Source organism: Corapipo altera, unplaced genomic scaffold (assembly GCF_003945725.1).
Source record: "Corapipo altera isolate COAL_440 unplaced genomic scaffold, ASM394572v1 44, whole genome shotgun sequence".
Lineage (NCBI taxonomy): Eukaryota > Metazoa > Chordata > Aves > Passeriformes > Pipridae > Corapipo > Corapipo altera.
In genome coordinates this window covers 10404034-10428736 of record NW_020884880.1, presented here as the reverse complement: position 1 = coordinate 10428736, position 24703 = coordinate 10404034, and the positions used below count along the sequence as shown (strand labels likewise).

General features: G+C 41.3%; 1 protein-coding gene across 2 annotated transcripts in view; it reads left to right on the top strand.

The window, feature by feature from the left end:
• The window catches only part of RAPGEF5 (Rap guanine nucleotide exchange factor 5), a 164003-nt gene that overhangs the window by 98481 nt on the left and 40819 nt on the right, over positions 1-24703 (top strand). For both annotated transcript variants that reach the window (XM_027639132.1, XM_027639133.1), the window contains one exon: positions 254-342. In XM_027639132.1, the coding sequence (XP_027494933.1) occupies positions 254-342 (89 nt within the window). The remainder of the gene's footprint in view (positions 1-253; positions 343-24703) is intronic.

The following is a 24703-nucleotide window of genomic DNA, read 5'->3' as shown; positions in this document are numbered from 1 at the left end:
CCGGCAGGGCGATGGCCCCCGGGGGGCGCGCCTAGGGCACGGGGCGGCGGGCGCGGCGGGAGCGGGGCGCCATGGGCAGCGGCAGGGTGCGGGTACCTGAGGCGCTGGGGGGTCGCGGCGGGGAGCGGCCGCTGCCCACCTTCGACGTGCCTTACTTCAAGTACATCGACGAGGAGGACGAGGAGGACGAGTGGAGCAGCCGCTCGCAGTCCTCTACCGAGGATGACTCCGGGGACTCTCTGCTTTCTGACAGATACGTAGTGGTGTCGGGGACGCCGGAGAAGATTTTGGAGCATCTCCTCAGCGACCTGCACTTGGAAGCCGCCCAGGACAAAGAGACGGGTAAGGAGCGAGCCTGGCGGGGAGGCGGAGGCGGCCAGGGAGCGTGTGTCCCCGGCCCCGGGCGGGAATGGGGGAGAGGTGCCGCTGCCGGTGCTGGCAGAGCGGGGCGGGCCGAGGGTCTCTGCCGGGCACCGCTGGCCGCAAGCCGCTGCCAGCCTGATGTGCAGCCCGGGGCGATGCGAGGAATCCGTGAGCGCGGCGCAGCAGCCGGGAGGTGGCGGAGCGAGGCGCCGGCCCCGGGGCAGGAGCACCGTCGTTACCGGAGCCGCTCGGCAGATGCGAGCACAGCAGCTACTCGGGCCGATCTACGTTCGGCTTTGGCTGCCGCCTGGGTAGCGCAAGCTGTGGCGGGCTTTGTACAGCACCCATGTCTCTGCAGGCAGGGCTGCCATCCCTTGTAGCCTGCAGCTATTGATCAGGATACTTGCAGTGCACCTCACCTACTGACAAGCTACTCGTATTGACACCACCCCACTACTTTGACACAACTGCTTTATAGAAACGGCTTATAGCCCAGGGCACAGCATATCGCCCGATGCTCTACTTGCATGTCTTCAATCAGAGAGTGTAGTTTATTCCAGCCTCGAGCAATTATTCTGTGGATCGGGCTACTTGACATGCAGTTTAATTTTCAGCTGGATTTCTTGGCAGTATGCACAGCCTGCTGTCACCAAGAGCTCATGGAGTTTATCAGAAGTGCCTGTAACCTGCAATCCATAGATAGTTTTAATGAAAGCACCCAGACTGGTGAGACTTTTGGAGGTCCCAAATGCCGAAGAGGAGGGCAGATGGCTGGTCTGTGGAGCTGTGCATTTGGTCGTCCCCAATAGGGTTAAAATGCATACTCCTGCTGCCTGTATATATCTTTCTCTACAAATGAGATTACTGAGAATAAACACACTTTAATCCTTTTAAGTGTCTGAAATTATAAATAACATCTGTGATTCCCAGAGGAACGTCTCAGAACAAGTCATTAGTTTAATGTAGGACAATAGGCATATTCCTAGTGCTGATGTGTCAATGCCCTGAAGAAACATATAGAGTGTCTGCCGGTGATATTATTACAGTGTTCCTACTGCCGCTTTTGTCTGCCTAGACATTAATATTTAGTGCTGAGAGAGGCTGTGGTTGTTTTCCTTTCACAGATGCACTCAAACTAGTTCTGAGTATAATTTACTTGAACCAGCTCACAGGCAGTGTAGTGAGGATCCTTCATTGGCCTTTTAAGGTCAAATATTGAATCCAGAATAAGTTTACCCATTAATGTTTATCACACACAGACTGGGGGACATCAGCTGCCAGTCTTTATATTCTGTTTCATCTTATTTTATAAGCTCACAACCTTGCTGGAAAACAGAATTTCACTAGTGATATGCATTATATTTTAGGTTTGTAAATGCAGAGCGCTCCTGACATAAAGCATTAGATACATCCTCCCGTGTGCTGCCTATTCTTTTTTTCTCTTTGGTCTCTCCCTCCCATCACCGAAAGGCTGTTCGTAAGCCTGGTCTTATTGTTAGTGAGAGGGGCTGGTAAACTGTTCTCAAAACAAATGCTAAACCACTGCCTGGTTGTCAGCAGATGGTAAAGTATTTAAAGGTTGATTAGCTTCCACTCACCTCTTCTGCCTTATCCTAACTCCTTTTAGAAAGAAACAGTTAGGCTCTGCCCTGTAACTAGCGTTAACTGGATCCCAGGGACAGAAAAAAGTAGCTGTGCCTTCATTTTTTTGTCATCACAGAGATGTGTGCTAAACCTTACCCAGCAGCCCTTCACCCCCTCAAGGGTAGCTTCTCATACCATTTTCTTCTGACTTTATTAATCTGGTAATATAGAACTTCATCAGAATAAAAGACTTTGGGAGTTATGTTTCCCAGTGGTTTATGAGGAGGAGGCTCCTGTAATGGTTTTTATCAGTTTGTTTTGCAGACTCAGTGACATTTGGCGTGAGGAAGTATGGGATGTTGACTGTACATATGTACATCTTTCTGTGTGCACCTGACAGCATCCTTCTACCATCCTTGCGTGCTTGGATTTACTGGTTTTTGTATTTTTTTCTAGTTCCAATCTGACCCACCTTATATCAAGTTGCAGAGTTCCACAGGCTTGTATTTTAGCAGACCTAGCTTTGCGGAACAGAAAAGGACGATGTTGTACTCAGCTGCTGCTCCTGCTGTCTCTTTGCCAGTTCCAGGGTGAATTCCGTGGCCTCTTGCTTTCCCTGCAGCCCTCAATGCAGTTTGTTTATTTTTGTCTGTAAAGAACATGAGAAAGGGCTGTTCTTACATATGCTGACGCACAAGGGGCTGTTGTTCTGTTTGACCCTTTGCACTGTTTCCCAAGGAGGGATACTCTGCATGTTTTCATTCCCACCTTTTGTATACCGAATCATAACTGCAGCCCTCTATGGCTGTTAACAAAAAACTCTGCTATCCTGGGGCTAACATGGTCCTGGAGCTTCTTATAAGCACTGACATGGCTGAATGATGCACCATGGATTGCTTCCAGCTATCCTCCCTTTTCTAGCCCAAGTCAGCAGGTACCGCTTGCACTTGGAAGAGTAAAGAAAACTTTGGGGCTGGTCTGGAATAAATTTTACTAGGGACCAGCCCAGGCCTTAAGACTTCCTACAAATGCTGCTAAACCTGTAGCAAGGTACCTTAAGCACTCAGCTTAAGAAACTCTGCTATAATAAACAGGTAGGGACCCAACCTGAAGATTTGTGCCATTGCCTGTGACATGATAAAGCACTGTTATAGCAGCTGAGGACACTTGAAGAAGACGCTGCAATCTGCACAGCTAGACTAGTCTGTTGCTCAGGTGACTTCTGTAGGCAGGATGTCTTGAAAGCCTGAGGTTTGCAAGACTCTTTGGGATTAACGTACTCAATAGCTGTTTAATGACTGAGGGTTTCTTGTGATGACTGTGTCAGGGAGTATGTGCAAGTTCTTGAGACATCACCTTAAATTTGGGCTTGCCACTAACAAAGGCTTGCTATCTTCCATCTCGAAGGAAGTTTTTGTCTCACTGAGTTATATATAATCGGTAATGTACCAATTCCCAAGAACACTGTTCTTGTTCCCTACCATGAGATGGATGGAAATTTTAAATTTCTGTAATGAACTACTTTTCTGAGTCATCTCTCAGGTTGTTGAAATCAGTGGGGAATGTCCACTGAGTGTGTGTTTTAGAGTGCAGTTTGAAGTTTTGAGAACTGAACAGAGTGAGACACTTCAAATATGTCAATATCGAGGCAGAAAATGCAAGGCATACCTCCTGGGCTAATCCTCATCAAGGATGGGGATTTGAACAAGTAATCTCCAAGAGGCCAAATCTTAAGATCTCTAATCCCTTCCCATTGACTACAACGTTTCTTTCGGATTTTCTGCAAAATCTTTTATTTCTTGGGCATTAGCAGCATTTTCTTCTCTGGATATTATTCTTATGTAGTCTTCGGAGTGTCTTCTGACTGGTCTCTATTCAAACATACTATGTTGGCATGTGGTGGTTGCATTCAACATTTGGCAGCCTCTGGAATGACATAGTGATGATCACACTGCTACTTCTCCAGGCCTGTCTGGATCCCTCAGACAGTTTCCTTCCGTCCACTGGGCCACCTCTCTCAGGCAGCTTAAACAGAACATTGCCGAAGTAGAACATAATCTCCCTCGTTGCATCTGCTGACACCACCTGTCTTTTATCTCCCTGCTGCGGGATTCATTTTAGAGAATGAGTAGAGAGAAGAAGAGATTGATTTGTGAAGGTCTTTGAGAGCAAGAAGCAGTGGGAAATGGAGATCTAGAGAAAGGAAATGAGGAATGGTATGGCTGGAGCAACATGACAGTGTCAGTCTTAACTGATGTATCTTTGTAGTGGACTGGGTGAAAGGGATTGTGGCAAGGAGGAGGCATGATATTTTTGTTAGGCTGTTGCAGACGCTAGGATGGCAAATGATGGAAGGCCTGGAGAAGGATTAAGGGTACAGAAAAAGAACAAATTCTCATGATGTAGCTAGAAGAGATACAGAAGTATGGTCTGGATATCTTCGGAATAGGAAAATAAAGGAGTAATGACCTTTGTGCCATGCTGTGTCACCTTATCTGAGACTGTGCATGATCCCTGGATTACTGGGAACTCTCCTCTGTCCCACAGAAGCAGTGTGACAGCTTATGATCCTAGGTTTAGGATCATAACATAGCACCTAGGAGGGGCCTTCAGACCGTGTCCATTTGTCCTAGAAGTGCTAGGGTTACTAGTGTAAGGGTTACTTTTGTTTAGTACATTCTGTTTCTACACTTGCATCAATGACACTGCTTTGATGTTGGACCATGACACCTCTGTGGAACTGTACGAACCTTGTATGAGAATGGTACTATCTTGCATGAACTGATCGTAGTCAGCTGCTAAATGATGTTGCAAAAAAAATGGATATAGCTCTGCCTTTTCCAGGTGGCTGTATTTTATTTAATGATCCAAGAAAAAAAATCTGATTGTTCTTTTATATCTTTTGTTTCTTAGCTATGATGGTTGTTGTTAGGTCTTTTGCTCACTACGCTATTTACTGATGATTAAAAGGTATTAAAAAATGTACTCCTGTGACTGACTGCCACATAGTCAACATAGGTGTATCTGATGCATGTGGACTGATGTCAACAGGAATAAATATTTGCTCAACACTTTGTGATCCTACCTTCCAGCTTTTAGGATAGATAGAATAAATGCCTGCTAACCCTTTCCTCTTACCACTCCTTTATAATGAAATGTTTTCGGTCATAATTTTGAGGGATTTTATAAACTTTCCCACAAAGTTTTAGGAAAATTTGGTGAACTGAGTGGGCTAAATGCATATTACTGCCGTGTCCATAGGAGTGGATCAAAAGTTTACTGGAGTACATGAGTGTAAGCATTGCAGAAAAGCTAAAATAGTAATATATCTCAATGATTAATGTGAGAGAACCTGAGGAGGTTCTTGCAGAGGACCATTGCTTTGTGCAGTATGAGTCTAAGCTATCTCAAATTGGAGTGTCAGTAGAAGTAGGTTTAGAATAAATCAATAAAATAAATAGTAACAAATCACCAGGATCACATATTATTCCCCAAAGACTTCTAAAGGAAGTCTGATATGAAATTGCTGAACTCCTAACAGTGATGTGTAATCTATCATATAAATCAGCTTGAGTGGCAGGGGAAGGTGGAAAATGTGATACCAGTTAAAAGAAATGGTTCTATTTGGGGAACATCTAAGTAATAAGATTGTCATTTTACCAATACATTATTCCAGCATCAACTGGCACTGTAGTCAAAAGAAGCAACTCAGCCTTTCCTGACCACTCACTCTTGCCACTGCACTGGTACCTCTGTGCCTCTACAGCCTGTCGTGTGATTCTTAGCAGACCCAAGTACGGAGCTAGTTCTAGTTGATACTAACCTAGGAAATATTAAATCGTTAGTTTTAAGATGGATCAGTCTCCTGATCCGCTTAATTTGTTAGTGACACAAAGTTTGCCCCGATTCAGACGGCAGCAGGGAGTGGGAAATGCGCAGGTGAGGGCAGCAGGAGAGAAGGACTGGTGTCTTTAGCAGCTGGACTTGATTGCAGGAGTTTGATTAGATGCAAAATTCCAGCATGAAGTTATGCCTTTGTGCTGGGAAACTGGGTAGTAGTACAGTAAATGCAGAAGAAAGAAATGTATGCAGAAACATTGTACTGAGAAGAGAGAAACGTGGGGATTTTTTTTGCAGGCAGCTCAGATCTTTTGTATCCTGAAGAGCTGTTAAAGATATGAAGCAGTGTGAGGATATATACGGTCTGGTCTGCCTGCATCTTATATTTCCAAAGAGCTTTTGATAAAGTCCCTTGCCAAAAATCCTTAAAGAAACTTAAAGATTGTTTTGATAAGGAAGAAGATGCTTTTCAGGACTGATCATTACTTAAAAGAGAGAAAATTTAAGGTGAAAGTAAGTTGTTAGTGTTTAAAATGGAGGGAATTCGCCATTGGAGACTGGGTGCTGCTGAGTGTGGAATGAAAATCTGAGGTAACATGATGTGCTGATTTTATTAAACAGTTGAGAGTCTTGTGATAAATAAAGCTCGGTTTCACCTTTGGTGGCCATGCAAGGTTATATTCTTGTACACCCTGTTATCCCCACCTCTGTCTGTTTGAGTTGTGATAGATCAGGAAGCTGATCCAACTCAAAAATAGCCTCATGAAAGTAGTAAGAATAGGGCAGTGTAGAACTGGGAAAATAAGTTGGGAGTGGGTCCCCTCAAACCAGCCCTGTGGCTGAAGAAAGATGAAAGGAATAAAAATCTGCATGACTGCAGGATAAAATTGCAGATGGGATCCAAGTTTGAAAAATGCAAAGTAATGCGTTTTCTACCATGGAGAAGAGGAAATCCTTATTATACATATTCAACAGAAGTGCCGAATTGGCTATTATCATGCAGAAAATAGGTCTTTGGAGGTAGTGGGGGTATTTCTTGGAAATTTTTTGATCAGCATTGGTAAAAAAGCAAATGATATTTAGGCTAATAAGGACAGAAGACAAGCAAGAACCATAGTTATAACATTGCATAAATGTGTAATATGGTACGTATAATGTGGTTCCTTCTTCTCCCCCAACTCAGAAAGGTTGAAAATGAAGTAAAGAGAATCAGGGGTGATTAGAGTTATAGATTAAATACATATAAGAATAAATAGTCTAGGTCTGGTCTTCATAAGAAGGCAACTTTGGTAAAGGAGGAATATAAGATCTATAGGACTGAATTGTGTGGGGAAGGTGACATGGAAAGATTGTTCATTGTTTCTTATAATATACCAAGTGTTTTGTAACACAGTGAAATAATTTGGTTTATAAATCATGAAGAGAAGTAATTTTCTGATATAATGGACAGCTAAACTGTGAGAGTCATTATTGTGAGGATTTTGGGGAGGCCAAAGATTGGAAGGGTTTAAAAAAAAATTAGGCAAAATCCTGGCAAAAACTTCATCACTACAGTAATGTCGATACAACTTCCCATTTAGAAAGTCTACACTGCCAGTTGCTGGAAGCCAAGAGGGTGTGTCCTGGAAAGATAACTCTATATTTGTCTTTTTCTTAGTTTATTTCTTCCCCTGGGCATCCTCTGTTGGCTGCTGTCAAAGACCTGGTTCTTTTTTATTGGGGGTCTTTGATCTGACCTGGTCTATCACATGCAGCACATTGCAGTTTGAAAGGAATTAATCAGAATCCAAGATTATAATAAGATACTGGTTCTTTCAGGTAGGACAACTGAGTGAGTTATCAGTTCAGCTGGCAGCAGAGTGTGAAGAGTTTTCTGCTGAATGGCTTTGCAAATGACATTGTGGGACCTGAAGCTGGGATAAGAGAAGCAGGAGCTCTAGGGATATCATGAAGTTGGGACCAAAGCTGCCGGCACTGACACTGGCTTCTGCTCAAATGGGAAGATCTGACATCCTGTAGTTTTCCGACTGTACATTGCCGTGTAACCCCTTCTCCTCAGCTATACTTGGTTTGACCTTGTTCCAAGCAGGTTTAGGTATCTTAGTAGGAATCTATTTTTTTCCCCTTTGATAGGATTATTTTCTGTCACAGTAGTGAGCTGAATCAGTTTGCAGAAGGAGCATCGTGTCTGGGTTTCGCTGCAGACAGTGTGTCACGCTGCGGTGCCTAAGCTAATGGGAAATGCCAGTGAGGGGAATCTGTCTAAGATGCAGTCTTGCGTCAGGAGCTCAGGCAGTTTTTCTGAGAAATGAGGATGCAGAGCCTGAAAAGGGTTTACTTGCACTTGGGCACTAAAACTTGTTTGGGCAGACTTTTGGAAAGGCAAAGTCTGGGAATGCTGCTCCTGAATTGTCTCACTATTATATCCAATGACTGGGTAACCAGAGTCAGCATGGGGAATGATAAACATCCTTAGTGATCAGGACTATGTCTTCATGATCAGGACTGACTCTGTAGATACTGATGGTATTTTTTCAGTTCATCACTGCAAATACTTTTATGCTGTAGAAACACTCAGCAATTTAGACCCTTTCAGGGAGAGAAAGGAACTGAGGTAGCCATCAGACAAACACTTGATTTCGGGATGCCCGGCAGCACCTAGGCACCTAAATAAAAGTTTTTGTAGTCTGTGTAAGAATAGCTGGTAGAGCCCAAGTGTTTAGTGTTTTAGTAAAATTTGCAGAAGAAAAAGCTACCTATTCTATATGACAGTCAATTAGATCATAGTATTCTTAGTTTCTCAGTCTTTTCTCTGTAATTCTATGATATGTTATAGCTAGTTTGTCACCTTTTGCTATGTGAGAAAGTGATGAGGAGCTGTCATGAAAGCCTAGTGTGAAACCATTTAATATGAAGATGTGCACTGTAGATGATATCAGGGATTTTGATTATCTGAGTTGTTTAAGCGGAAAAGAATTGGAAAGTGTAGGTCTATCAGGAGAATATTTTTAGGGGTAAGAATAATATTCTTTTCACAGTGGAAAAGGCTTTTAACTTTTTTTTTTTGAAGTCAAAAAAGGCAGAATGTGTTCATTTGTTGTACTGCAAAATAGGTTTGGGTCATATAAGCATTTTGATGAGGTACCTGGAAGATAAGACATTATGACACTGGGAATTTGGTAAGGTTTCTGGAAACGTGACCTTAAAGAGGTTTAATCAGTTATTTGTAACATTTGTTTTCTCTAATAATATTGGAAATATAGGTGATATGAATTATCAGATCAATGGATTAAGTATTTCAAATATATGAAATTATATATGGTGGTAGATATATCTAAATTAACAGATAAATTGCTGAGATTATAAAGACACATGTTGGTATATTTGAGAAGTATTTCTATAGAACTTTTTTCAGAATGGTGCTTTCAATAATTCCTAATTGTCTGGTACTGCTAAACAAGGAAGTATATGAAAGGGATAAAAAATACTTGCAAGATATAAAAATGCTTGTATTTTAGTGGTGAAAGGGGTAGCAGACTTGCCTCTTAGTTTCTGCCTTAGTCTGAATCCTTTCCTAATCACTCAAGTGGGGCTGGTCAGTGTCAAATGTAGCAGAAATAACTTGTGTTCCCAGGTCAGAAGGTTGAGACTGAGGGCCATAAAGTCAAAGGGGAAAACTGAGTCACTGCACAGTGGTCATGCCAAAGAGATCGCTCTCATCAAGGGAGATGTCATCTTAGAAATATGCCAGCCCCTTGGGTTGATTCCCTGTCTGGCTCCAATGCTACACTGGAGGTTGGGTCAGTTCCACAGCTGCAGGTCTGAAGAATGAAGCAGGCCAGGTCCCTTCTGTTGCAACTGATGTCATTCTGGCTCTTGAGCCATAAAGACATCAAAGACAAAGCAAGTCAACGTCATCTTGGAAAAAACTCATAGCCGAATTCTGAAGTGAATCTAAACTGTGGTAACTCTTGCTGACTTCTGTCTACTAGAGATCCATTCCCCTGTAGCAGTTCAATCAAACCACCAAGTGTGAAATGTATGAAGGGAGAGGACAACCCCTACTGCGAAGGTGAAATAACTTCCAGATCCTCTCAGCCCCCAGATACAGCCCTGTCTTCGTGTTTTCCCAGAATAAAACATATACAGTTATCTCAAAAGTGCTGTTTCTAGTAGATGAAAAGTGAGACCTGATTTGTAAGATGGTAGCATAAGAGGAATACAGCAGATGGTGTGTGGGCTGGCAGGGCAGTTAGCTGTGAGAGTAGGAACTGGAAATGCAAAACTGAAATATCAGTGCTGCTGCTTCTTATAAAGTGTCCACATGTCCTACTCCTTCAGCTGGAGCCACAGAGTACACTGTCCTTCAGAAACCCCAACCATAGAGCCTTTCACCACAAGTCCCTCATCTTTCCTGCCTGTTTATCGTTCTTACTGCTTACTCATTGCTCTCCTTTCCTTCCTTCTAAAGGCTGATCTGCAAACTTGAAAAACTGGGCACTGTCTTCAATACTCTTTTTGTGTTCCTCTTCAATCACACAGAGATTCCCCAGCTGCTGTTTTAAGTAGGTGTGTTTGTACATTAGTGACTCCTGTGTTGCTATTGGCACTTAATGCAATGGCTGTTAAGATGTTCTCAGGACACAGCAAAGCAGTCTTTCCTAAAAGCAGAATCTGTAATGTTATAAAACTGGGAGATGATGTGCTGAAATCTTTTTTTTTTTTTTTTAAGAAAGCCTTTATGGAATGGCGAATACTGAAAACATAAAACTGTATCTTGGCATACTTGGTGCATCTCTGAGTCCAAGAATACAGTTCACACACTGTCTTTGGGGTTTGAGTTCCAGTGCTCCAAGTTGCTATAATACAATGATTTTTTTGTGAGATTAACATTTTCTGAGAAATATAAAGAGTGCCTTCATTCCTCGCCCACAGAGTGGAAGGATGGATTCACTGCAGACCTGTGCTTTGAGGTTGTGTATTAAGAATCTGAAAGAAATCTGCTCTTCAAAGCAGCTTTTTTCCCCCTTGTGAACTAAATTTACTCTCATGCTCTTAATTCCTCCTTCCCCCACAATCCTTCTTAATATGCCCTGAGTTCAAACAGTTTCACGATACTATGGAAGTAGCAGCCTTGGGTTTTTTGTGAGCAAGAGTGGGACTGGTTTTGGCTGTAGCCAAACTACAATTATTACTTCTTTACTAAGCTCGCTGTCATACTGCCTGTTACTATTGTTAGGTGATACTTGGTTGTACAGTGTACTGATGCAGTCCTTTTCTTTCCCATTTTACTACATTCTATAAATCCCTAGGCTCAGGGGTCACCTGGGGAGATTAAGAACAAAAAGCCACAACCCAAGACCTATTTGCGAACCATTAATTAGTATAGATTTCTGCCTATTTCCCAATGGGTAGTGCCTGATGAGGGTTTTTGTGGGCTGTTAAGATCTCCCTTAATAGCTGCAGACCTCGAGCTGCGTTACTGCATCAAATGCCTCTGCTTGCTGTATAGCTAAATAAACACCATTGCTTGAGAAAGCCTGTCTGGGGCATTGGCAAACTGGTGCCAACACACTCTGAATTATCAGGTGCAGCAGAGCTCTGCTCTACCTTGTCCTAATGCTGGCTGCTGTCTTCTCTAGCATGTCCGAGGAAATAAGAGGGGAAAGAGCAGATGTGACAGCAGCTACTGAAGGCCAAATTTGTTGTGTGCTGGAAGAGGTTTGCGGAGCATTCTGCTGCGGTTTGTGATATCTTGCTAGGTTTTGATTTTAGTGGGCAAGTCAGAAGATCAGCTGTTGGATGTAGGAATAGATGGTCGTAGTAGGAATACTTTGGTGAGAGAGGAGGGGCCTGTCTGAAAAGGAGATAATAGAGCAGAATGAGCTGAGCATAAATTCAGAAGACCTGCGCATTAATTGCAATTGGTAAACTCATAATGCACCCTTTAAATTGCTGTTGCTTTTTTAGAGGGAAAGGTTTGATCCAGTTTGGTATCATTTTGGGGTACATAACACCTTTTAGGAGAGTCTGTGTGGTTGGCATTGGAGACAGTTCTGCTTGGTTTTTTAAAGTCAATTTTGGTCCTTTCAGAGATTGAAATAGGAGTGGAATTACAGCACTTTGACAGCCAAAGGTTTTTCATGAGATGTCAGTTACCCTCATGGAGTATAGCTGGCTCTGGCAGAAAGAGCTTTTCAGAATAGCATCAGTTACTGCAATAAAGTAAATTACTTGTCCCGTCTTTTAGACAAGGTGAAAACCACCAGTGTGAGCTGTAGCTGTGGCAGCAGCTCACATCACTATCTCCCAAGCCAGGCTGAGATTGTGAGATGACCTTGTCTCAGTTCAGAAGTGCTTGTGAGATCCTTCCAAAACCCAACCAGTACTCTCTCTCTGAAGTGAAAATGTGATGTTTTCAAGGACATTGAGAGCAAAAATATTCTAGGGTGAGAGTTTGGGGAAAATAGATGAATGTAAATAAAATGGCAGCATTGATGGATCTAATTTTGATGGTAGCTAATAATAAAAAACTCTGGCTTTCTTGCGGCAGCATTTGGGATGAACTGTGATTTTATTCCTTTGCTTGAACTTGAGGTTTTGATGGAGATATAAATTGCCAGAATCAGGATTGTAATCATGGAGAAATCATGCTGTCTGACTTGGGACTGCTACAGGCTTTTATACCTCACATTTTATTGCTTTTTCAGTTTCTTCCCTCTTTTTTTTTTCCTACACCCTGCATCCCCCTCCTGCCATTATCCTTCCTCTTCCGACTGCCCACAAGGTTATGCCAATTCCACAAGCAGCTTTTCTTTAACCATGTCCACCCCCATTTAGGGCTGGTTGATCTCTCTCTAGGAACCATTGCAGTTAAAACCAGAAAGCCAGATCCCAGTTTTATTCTTTTTCAGCCATGAATGTAGAGCCCTGGCATCAATACAATAATGAAACCCTTGTGTGGTTTCATTCCCTGTCCCGTAGGAGCCTTGTCCATGGGATTTTGTTTGTTGTTACTGTTAGTACATCATGGGGGATACACAGCCACAAGCTGGAAGCAAACAAACAACAGTGAAAAGCAACCACAAACAAATAGCGTTTGTCAGATCCTGGTTGTGAAAGGGTTTTCATTCAAAATCTTAAAGTGGCAGTGACCATGTAGCATTGCTCCAAAGTATGAAAACCACCAATAATGGGCAAATGCAAACATTTTGCCTATTAAGGTGACTACAGCTTCTACTCTTAGTGTCTATAGAGGTTAACTGTCTTCATTGCTGTCTGTAGAATTTAACTCTGTAATAGGCAGGTGGGAAATTTCCATCCTGGTATGTGGCAGCAAGCAGTAGCAGAGAGGCAACAACTGTATGACTTAGGAATTAACGCACACAGGTGCACCCCACTTCCCAGCAGGTGAAACACATCCTCACCTCCACCTTCAGCTACTCAGGCATTGAACAAAGAAGCTGCTTAGAGGTGGCCAAGTAATTCTTAGGACAGATAAACAGGTACAGACCTCTGGCCTGCCAGAGCCCAGCCTGATTGCAAGGAGGCAGCCCTAGCCCTGCTGCAGCCTCCTTGCTGTCCTCTTCCCCGACCCAGAGAAAGGATGTCCCCCAGAGCAGGGCCACAGAAGGAAAGGGACATTATCTGTTCCCTGCTTGCTCTCCTTGTTTCTGCACTGTAGGGCTCCTGGGCCACACACAGCTTGCAAACACCTAGAAGACACCATCTGTGCTGGGGCTACAGTGCTCTGTGCAGCAGGGATGCTTGGTGGGCAGGGAGCCCTTCTCCAAGGCAGTGTGAGATCGTGAGAAGCCATTACCATTGTGGGGCTTTCTGGAACCATGAAGTTTGCTGTGGGCAGAAGCCCAAAGCACACACAAGGAGATTTTGGGATGTGGTCATTAGGGAAACCTAGGCACGCTGGGCAAGCTAAGTCTAAACTTGGGCAAAGGAAGGTCTCTGTCAACTGAAACTGGGCTTCTCCTTTTGCAAAGCCACAAGGAGACATTTTCCTGAGGTCTGTCTTGTTATGGTATCACTGGGTTGAGGGAAATTTTGTTACAATCTCCAGCATGATGGCCCATCTTTCCAGGCGAACATCTCGTGGGTTGCTTGTGCAGCTTATGTAAATATTGTGGACAGGTTTTTTTCTTTGATGTGTGAATACAGATCTTGTTAGTATTAATGAGAATCTAATCTCCCTGCTGGGGTGAGGGTTTTGACATGCAGATGAGCCATAGGGCATTTGATTTAACATCATAGTTTAAAGTATTGGAAATCTGTTCAGGGAATCGAGGTTAGTAAGATGTAATTTGGGAAGTTACAACTATGTTCTTGATTACAAAGAATGATAAATATTTAATAACAATTTTCTAAAAGCATCTGAAAAACATGACAATGCCATCAACTTGCCAAGAAGCTGCTGTACTGGGTTTTCTTGACAAATGGAGAGCGTTCAGATCCTCCTGGAGGGTATGGTCGTGTAGATCTGGGATGAGGGAGTTTACAGCAAAGCAGTTGACCAAAGTGCTGCTGTTCATAGTGTTAGAAGAAAGCCAGGGGTCCTTTGAAGAATCACAGGGGTCTTTTGAACCCCTGTGATTTAGGGTAGTCCTGAGTATGAATCAGGACTAGGCAAGTCCATCATTAGACCATACACAAACTCCGTTGAGGTGAATGTTTGGCAGGATTTTGTGTTCCCTAATGCAGAGAACATCAGCTCTGTACGATCAAGCTCCAAACTGAACAAAAAATTTCAAATGGAAAGTGACTGCACCACTTCCCCTGCTAATCTGTGAATCCAGAGATTCACAGCATTTGACTTGACTATTCATGATCTATTTACTTTTTAAAATTCAGACATAAGCATGTGTGTGATGATTTATTCCTCCTTGTAATTGGATGCGGTGATTAAATGAGCTTGCGTATTATACTTCATTGTCCTTCTGGGATGTGGGCTACTCCTAATGGAATTGATTCCATCTTTTATAAATTTACTGTAATCAGTGATGCGTTTCTAAAAACTGATTTGGAAAATTGCTTTTAAATATACTTTTTTATATATGAAGCATTCATCTAGCTGTAGGGTGGTATGTAATCCTCAGAATCTTCCTTTAAGATGCTTTGTTACCTTCTTTGACAGGCACTCTTTAGGAAATATAAATATATGCTCACTATTTTGTAACCTGAAAGCTATAGGAAGTGTTACACCTAGCAGAAGTGTTAACTGGGCTGCAGCCAAGGACAAGTGATTGCAGTCTGAGACTGTCATCACATAATTTGTGATTTTCCATGGGCTAACCAGTGGTGATATAGAAAGGATACTGCTTCTTAGCAAGGAAAAAACCCCTTTTTTAATAATTGCATTTAACAACTAATTGAATAAGCAAAGCAGTTTAATTAAAAAAAACCCAACTAAACAAACCCCAAATACCCTTTTGCAGAAAAAATGCAGAAAGGTAATGAATTGTCATTTTATATATAGAGAGAGTAATTCAGAAGCCACAGTGTGTGTGACTGGTGTTGTGCAAACATAGAGACAGTGATCTACTCTGGGAATTTATAGTCCACTAAGAGAAAACTCAGCAACCTGGTGCAGCAGAGAGATGGGAAGAGCACTGATAGGAAGCCTTGTTAGAGAAACAGGGTATGGACACAATTTGCAGAATTTTAAATAAGGAAGATATCTCAGTGATGCTAGTAGTCCCAGTGTTTGAGATTATATCTTTTAATAAAATAAAATAAAAAAACATTCCTGCCAGACGCAGCTTAAGGCACTATCACTGCATCTCCTTTGGCTGAGTTCTTTTATGTCTACAGCCATAGCTGTGCTTAATGGCAGCCTTTACTTCAGGTGCACCTGTCGAAAAGACACTATTGTCTCCCTGAAATAAAGGCTGCCAGCTGTGTCTGGAGAAAGTGTCAAATACACTATGTTCCTGTGAGCAATGAGAGTAAGTTTACTCATTGCTTACAGGAACACAGTGTCTTTGACAATTTGCTGCTCTGTCTCAAATTTGGTTGAAATTTGTCGACAGATTCAAAGTTTACAGAGTTAAGGGAGAGCAAGATTGACAGACAGTTGGACAGACAATTCAGTTGCAAAAGTCACTTTCCTTTGGGGAACAAGAAAGAAAAAGAAATGCTGAGGGAAAGTAGAAAGTATGCTGTTAGCCTATATAATTTGAAGAGGATTTGAAAAATTGATAGGGAAAGGCAATTTGCAGAGGGATCACCACCTGACTCACATTTGATGGTGGTGGCCAAATGCACTGGTGTTGTCTGCATGGGACTGTGGAAAGGTGAGCAGAAAAGGAGCGAGGGCACTGGATTTGTGTACTCAGCCTTGGCAGGTACCTCCCACCTCTCCTGAGCCCATATCTGCCTCCTTTTCTTTGCACACGGAAAAAATAAAGCACATTTTATGAAAACTGTGCTGGCACTTATGGCCTAAAAGAGCTATAGAAATGAAAGATGGCAGTGAGCACTAGTCACAGCCAGATGCTGTTACATGTAGTGGTGAAACATGGTTGTGGAGCAGATGATCCAAGAGGCACAGTTTAACAGATTGTCTTGTGTGTTATTGCAGTTTGTGATTTTTACCTTTATCCTTAATATTGCATCAGACTCATATATGCTTGTACAGAAAGGTAAGGTTTATCTGTCAGCCAAGGAGATTCTTCTGTACCCTAAGGAAATCCAGGAGACAGCTGGCAGACTTGATGAACAGCTAAAAACTGAACAAACAATTTCCATGAGATACAGATGCATCTCTTACATTAAATGCTTTCCAGTGTGTGCATGAAAAGTACAGTATTTCATAAGACTTTTAAAGGACTTGTAAAATACAAAGGAAGAAAGGCATAATTTTGGACTGGTATAGTCCTGCAATCTAAGAGTTGTGTTTTGGATCTTTTTTTTTTTTTTTGGTGACTAAATCAATGAAGAATACTAAAAATCCAAAATAATGAGAAAAGTGAATATACACCTTTAGCAAATTATCCTAAAAGGCTTTCATCCAAAATTGCTTAATATCTCCACTTTATTTAACTGAAATAAGTAAGGCCATCAACTACAATCCCTGAGTAATTACGGTACAGCTGAATCCAGGATCTAATGCTGAGGTCCCTAGTGAGTAAAAATAGTTTGAAAATTATCAAAATAAAGGTGTTCATTCTTAAAAGTCTAGCATTGAGCTACTGTGTATTGCAAGCAGCCAAAATGCACACAAACACAGTTCTACTGCCATGGGGAAAGAAGTTACTCCCAAGCAGCTGAACTCTGGATAATATCTGTTCCTCGTGTCTTACCCCTGAACGATCTTTAAACAAGGCAAGCTTGTTATTTCTTTCATTCAGCTGTCAGCACAGGGTTGTACTGACAAACACAATAGTTTGAAGTTATTAGATGTTCTTAATACATACACAGACTATGTGCAAGACATTTTTTATTGCTGTTTTACATTAAGATGTAATAATAAGGAAAAAAGCTGTCTTTAATTACATGTTAACCTGTCACTAGAATGATTTAAGTGTCTCAGTATAGCAAGTACAATTTCAGCTTTATAATTTAAGGATGTATATCATATAAATAAGTCTATAATTAGTGTAACAATGTATTTTAACACCACTATCATGAAACTTATCAGGTTTTGTTTTTTTTTTTGGAACCCGTTCAGCGCAAGAGGAAGCAAAATGTAGCTGCCTTATGAGTGCTCTGATGCTCATTGTTCTAGTTTTAAGCTGTGAAGTCAGGCTTCACTGCCCTGGGTAGGGGGGAGAAAGGCAGGTACGGAAATTTAAGATGCATATATGGCCCTGTTTGGTTTTTGGATGCTGTGTCTCTTGTGCCATCCCTCTCCCAGCACGAGGAGGTCTCTGTTGTGTGTTATAGCTGTTTAGATAATGCATAAGTTATTTCAGAGGTATCTGAGAAGTGTGTGCCCATCAGCCTGAAGTATTGTACACCATGGGCAAAATGCTGGAAGTGGCATCCTTCAGTGCAGCAGGGACACTGCAGTATGCTAATGTCTGTCTGGGTCTCCTGTGGGTTTGCAAGATGTATTCCCTCCTTCCCCGTGCCCCCTGCCCAGCAGGGCCTGTAACACATGGCAGCCATGCAGCTTCTTTGCTAGGCCTTTTGCCTCCATGTGTCAGAAGATACTGGCAGGTGACTCTCTGCTTAGGAGGTTACATGAAAGTGAGCCACAGCTGTGTATATGCAAGACCCTAACCTAGTGTGTGTGACCCCATACACCAAAAATATCCCACCACTTGACCTTTCATGTGCTGGATGAAGTACACGGTCTGTTCATTAGTCTAGTGCGTGCTATTCCCATCTTCTACAGACATTTGGACCAAATCCAACAGTTCTTGCTCAGATGAAAATGCCATCATTCCCTTTATAGGCAGTTCTGCCAAATCTGCAGAAGCCAGGAGTGTTTTGTCAGTGGAGGTTTTGTTGTGCTAGGCTTCCCTGAAGAGATGCTGTGATGTTTACTGCACATGTTCTAGTGCCACATGTTGGGGAGCTTGCACTGCTTAGCATATTTATGATAATTTGGCTCCCAGGGGCAAGCAAGAGTCTCCTTATATCTGTTTCCCCAGGCTGAAGCACAAAGAAATTTCCCCTTGTTGCTTTGTAGGGGAAAAATAATAGATTAAACCTTCTTGCTAAACACTTTTAAAAAACATACAACGCAGATCCGTACATTTCTGTTCCCCTAAGGGACCAGTCCCTCTGGTCGGTATGGAAAGCAGTTAGGAGCAGGAGATGGGGATAACACTGCACACTGAAGTCTAGGCATTATACCTGACCTGCAGAGCTCTAGATGGTGCACTGCCATGTATAGTTTGACCTGTCCTTTATCCATGTCATGTACCAGCATGGAATGTATTCTGGTCACTATACTGACTACAGCATAGTCATAATCTGCTGGACTGGATATTGTCCAAATACTCTGGATTTTGATGCCTGTCAGTAGGTACTGAAATTAAAAATGTTTAGTCATATATATATATTTATATATATATATATATGTTATTTTTGTGTTGCTAACAGAGAATTTGGGTTCATGTTCTTAGAAATGTCTCTGAAAGGTAGGCTGTTTTAAAGCATTTCACTTTGATAATCCTGAAATTAAGAACTCACAATCTTTGAAGATGTGTTGATTTTTTTATATTTATATATAATATTAGATTTGAAGATTACTGTTTCCTAGGAGTGGATTTTCCAGTTCAGCAATGAGAAAGACATACTGAATTTGAAACTTGGCTATTCTTAAATGCCATATAAGTGTTGGACAGCAAAGACAAAAAGAATAAAGATTAAATGCACCTGCCTTAGTGTTAACTTTCCGAAAGTTGAATGTCTAATTTTTTAAAGTTCCCTTTTGACTCAAATGTCTGCTGAGCTAGTGCACCTGGCAAAAGACTTGAGCAGCCATGGGCACCTTAGAGTACCCACTTAGTAGGACCAAGCTTATAGTGGCAGAGGGGACAGATGATACAGCCCCTTTCTGTGCGCTGCTGTTGCTGGCTCTGTGCTGTGCTGTGCTGCCACCAGGTAACAAAAGAAGGCACAGAGGCAGTGACAGCTCTCGGTGGCACCTGGAACTTGTGCCATTGGGCTAGAGAGACTGCATCTCTTTGGGTGCTTGGGGAGGAGCAGGATGGCAGAGATGCAAAGATGTTCAGGTGCAAGACAGAAGCAGAAAAGTAGAAGCTTGCCTTGCGCTTGTTCTTGCAACTTTCACTGAGCCACACTAGTGCCTGGGGTGCCAGGCAGTGTGCAGGCTGGAGTTGCAAACCCATGAGGGCAGATCACAGCATGCTGTGCTAAGGCAGCTGGACTCCAGGCTAAAGGATGAAAGGGAACCATTAAATCTTTTATCCTCTGTCCTGCTGCTACAGGCAATCCTGGTCTGGCTGTCTTATTTTAAACAATCAATGGAAAGAGAGGATGGGTTTTTCTCCTAAAGTACTTTGGGAGGTGCCTGATGTGAACAAGGAATGGCTGCCTTCTGCAGCAAGACTTGTCTGAGGACTTCACATTTCACATGTGCATTAAAATACCTCCATTTACTGTCAAGTTTTACTGCATGGAAAGCTTGAGTGTTTTAGTTACAGCAGTCAGAGGCACCTTTTTAACAAAAATTGTCAGTATCTTAGGGTGACTGCTATGGGCAACATTTTCTAATGCTTCAAAATCCGTAAGGCGTAGAGGATTTGTTCAATAATTTCAAGTAACCCCAGCCATTATAGCTCCACATTAATCACCAGGTCTCCCTCCTACCTGGAGGAAAAAGGGAGCTTCAGATTTCTGTGTGGAAAAATTAGTGTCTCATTAAAGCTGGACAAGTTTGACATTTGCTCTCTGCCTGTGGCTTCAGGGCTTTCTGTCCCTCAAACAAAATAAGAAACTGCTCCAATACATGTAATAGCAGCAACTGGAATGCAACTTTAGGAGGATCTTTGACCTTACCAGACAGACTGTGTTTGATTCATTTTGCAGATGTTAAAATACTGCCAGAAGTTTCTGGGAGACGATCTTAGAAATCATTCCTAGTTCTGACTTTTGTCCTCTAATAAAAAATGTGGTTGTACAAGTTAAATATCTTGCCCTTATGTATTTTCATTTTCTAACCTAATGCCAGAAATAACTGGCTTGCTCTTTAGTCCTTTTTGAATTGATTTTTCGGTGCTTTGGTGGTTAGGTGACATAACTACTATAATTGTTTTAATACATTAGCAGCAAATTATATATCGATGTTCTTTTTTTTCATTGACCTTTCTTTCTCAACATCATTTTCATTTTTTGCTTCGTGCTGTGTCCATGGTGGCATAGCGCTATTAGAGGATTTGATTTTGAATTAAGGGCTAATCCTGCAAGGTCCTGAGCACCATTGCTATCTGCTAAATGCAAGGGAGGTCTGGGACTGCTCAGCACCTTCTCAGACATGAGCAATATCTTGCTAGATCAGATAGTAATGATAGCAATTTGCATTTACTGTTTGTACTCTGAGATATCTCGACATTTTTAGTAAATTGCTGTGAAATTACAGATTATTGAGAAACTCCTATCTTTGAAAAGAGTTGCCATCAAATCGTTTTTCCGTTTCTGCAGAATAAGCAAGATTACAATTAGAACTCACAGGACCTGTGTTTGCATTGCTGAAAGGTTTCAGAGCGTTGCATAGTATTATGTGAACCAAACCACACAAAGAATCTGCATTGTCTGCCTTGAGGTGTGGTTATAATTTTTCTCGTTTTGCAGAAAGGAGTAAGAGGTGTGACAAGAATTTATTGAACCTACAAGCCTTCAGCACCAAGAGGCTGAAAAACTTGAAAATGCTTTGCTGTAGCCCTCATTTTGTTTAATTTGAACTCAATGTCTGAATATTTAGAATAGCAAAAGTGTTTATTCCCTATAGAATAGTAAGCAATCAACATCCATTTTACTCATGCACAGGGAGCTCATCTGTCTGTTTGCCCAGCTGTAACCCCATCTCATAGGGCTGCTTTTCTTGATGATTGTGAGACATACAAGTGTTAACTATTTCTGATCAGTATGGTGTTGCTAACCCCATCAGTGAATATTTTCTGTAAAAAAAAAAATGATTTCCAATATGTGCAATGAGGTCAGAGGTGCATTAGTATTATTGATCCCAGCTTTTCAGTCATAGATAGGAAGATAAAAATTCCAAAGGATTCAGTTGGTTTAGCTGTTTGGTGTTTTTCCCTAAATATACTCTGAAGGATGAGCCTCACAAAATAGATAGAAGTGGTTGGTCTTGCAAGGTAGGGATGATGCAGAGAGCAAATTTTGGGGTTGTTGGTGATTATTAAATTTGTAACTCTGGGTAATACTGGTAAGTGTATTAACATAAGGGGATGTCAGGACCTGACCATATGGTCATCTCATCATCTTTGCCATAATCACAAACAGGAAATGGCATAGCTGAAGGGTTTTAGAATTTATTTTATGTTGTTTAAAATACAATTATTTTCCTCCTCATCTTTGTCAAAAATATCCTCCCCAAACACCAAAGAGACATCATTGTCACACAAAACAAAACTCAGAGTTTGCATTGATGTTTTAAAAATGCCTGTGTACCCCCCATTCATATTTCATGCTGCTGGAGTTCCTACATGCTGACCATCAGTACATTATACTCAGGTTCTAACATGCTGCAGGATGAAGAAGATCTTATGATCTCCTCCTGTTTATTATATTTCTGAAACGTAAATTGAGCAGGAAGGGCACTTAGTGATTTCCTTGGCTTGGAAAGCAGAGACTTTAGAGTGTCATATTTTTAATTCAGTGCATGAGTTTTCATCCTTATACTCAGCTTAATTCTCTCATACACATAGTGAAAACCACGACTGCTCTGTAGCATGACTAAGGGTTGCCACTACAATACCGAGAATAGTTTTAACCTATGAGTTAACTGAATTCCAGTGGCTTGTTCATTCAAGCAATTTTTTCTCCTTTTTTTTTTGTTGTTGTTTTCCCTTCAATCTCCATATGTGTTTGGCCTCCACCAGCAAATCCTTGGAGAGGGCTGAATCACTACTTTGCATAAAGAGGAAAAAGACTTGCATTCCAGTGCTTTATCTATATTTTCTTATAATCCGATTTAGTGTGGAATACAAGCCTGAAAAACCCTTAAATCTTTCTGTAATTCTTGCACAGCCATTCACAATGGATTTGTACTGTGCAAAGTCGAAGAGATTTGGGTTCAGAATGGTGATAAGTTTAAAAAAAAAAGGTACGAACCCAAGATTACTTGTTTTTCTTTGCAGTTTAGCAGATTTCGCTATCAGTACCCTCTTCCCGACTAACAGTACATGAGAGACAGCGTGCAGATAAAGGAATATACAGTCTATATGCATGGAGTCTATATGCTTATACTCCTCTGTATAGAGGAAGTTACCTTTTATAAACCACACAATTGTAAGAAAAAAGCTCAATACGTTGCATATTTTAAATCCTTTCTGTTGCCTTGTTTTGCATAGCTTCCTTTTTTTTTTTTTTCTTAACAATTAAACAAACATGTACCGGGCAGAACATGGAAACAGAAATGCTATAGAGTGGAAAGAACAGTGTCTGAAAAGTTGCTCTGTAAATGAAAAAGAGAATAGTTCTTGTCATTTTAGCAGTCACAGGTTGTCACTGAGAGTGGGGAGACTAGTTTGTCTTATTTTTCAGCAGGTTTGGTTTTCTGTTTAGTTTTTTGCTTGTTTGTTTGTTGGATTTTTGTTGTTAGCCATTGAGAAGCAGCAAATCAAAAACTATTCAGGATGTAATAGTGTGATCAGAAAACCAGGACAAACTGGAATTTGTCTTCAAGTTATCTATTTTTGTGGGTATAAAGGGATTAATGACTCAGGCATTAGGAATAATTATATCTGGCATAGCTGGACAGTGAGTCTAATATTAGCAATAGAGCAATAGGTGTATTCTGAATATAGTCTAAGCTGTTGGATGTGTTTGTAATGTAAATGTGTATGCAGTATTGATTTAGCTGTGATGGTCTAAAGATGCTGGTTGATGCACATGCATCCTAGTAAATAATATCCAGACATACAAATTGCTGAGTGAGTAGTTAAAGAGGTATATCTATCTGTAACACTGGAATATTTCCCTACTTTTCCTTCTTTACTCAATCTATGTGATAGCTTTTTAAACATTTTCTTTTTAAAGCTGTCCTCAAATGTATTTAATCAAAAGAATTTAACTTTTAGTCCATTTGACAAAGGCATTTCCTTTAAATTAAGTCTCTTCTCATGTTTACATTACAAGTCATTCATGTGAGGCTGCTCCACTGATGCCTTTTACCACTGTGGTAGTTTAAGAAAATGCTCAGTTTTGAGAAGAGGTTACAGGTGTTGGACATGGCAGTGTTCAACCATGAAGTGTACCACCTGTCCTGATTTGTTAAATGTGTGCCATGGACAATTTCTCTTTCCATATCTGTATTAATTTCTGTAATTAGTAATTGATATCTTGCCTAGAGAAGAGGGTGAAGAAAGGAGAAAAGAAACTATTGGAGAATAATATTTGGTGTGTAAACCCATGTAGGAAACCCATTCTTTCCTCCTGGCATTTACAATTACACCATCACCTTGAGTTAGTATTCGAAGAGTTGTTTTCTTGGAGAGAAAGGGTATGGTCTGGTTAGAAGGGTAAGTGGACACATGAAAAGCAGCAGGGAATCCTCTTGGTTTTTTTTTTTTTAAGTAGGTGGGAACATATGATGTGTTGTTCATCCAAATATATTACCATTTACTGTCTCTGGGACCCTAGATCCTCCTTCCCCCCAAATACACCATTGTTGCTATTGGCTATCATCGTCCTATACATGCAACACAGTTCTTCTCACGTAGATGTATTAGTGAGTCCTTTAGTTACCAGCTAAAAGCAAATGTTCCCTGGATATTTCACAGATGTGATCTATATACTGTGCTTTTCATCCCTCAGCCACCCTGAATGTATCTTGCAGAAGAACTCGTACATCACAGAAAAGTGGGATGAGCAGTACTAACTGCTCCTGGTAAAGCTGGTGTCCATGATGCTTTATTTCACCTGGGGAAAGGAAACTGTCTGGGAAGAAACTGTCTCAGCAGAAGCTGATGTATATTGATTATTTAATAACAAACAAGTGCCTGCTTTTTTATTATTTTTATACCTATGGAACTCGAACTCAATTGGTGTGGTGAGATTACTGCCTGAGGCTGCCCCCAAAGAACTGCAAGAGCAGGAGCCCATTGGACACATGCTGGTCTGTTGCATGTCTTAATGAAGCTTTAAAATGCTTGAAATTGTTTTTGAAATGAAATATTCCATGGCTGCAAGTTAACTGCATACTTTGTAATAATTGCTTAGCCAAATAAAGGAAAATTGTGAGGAACAA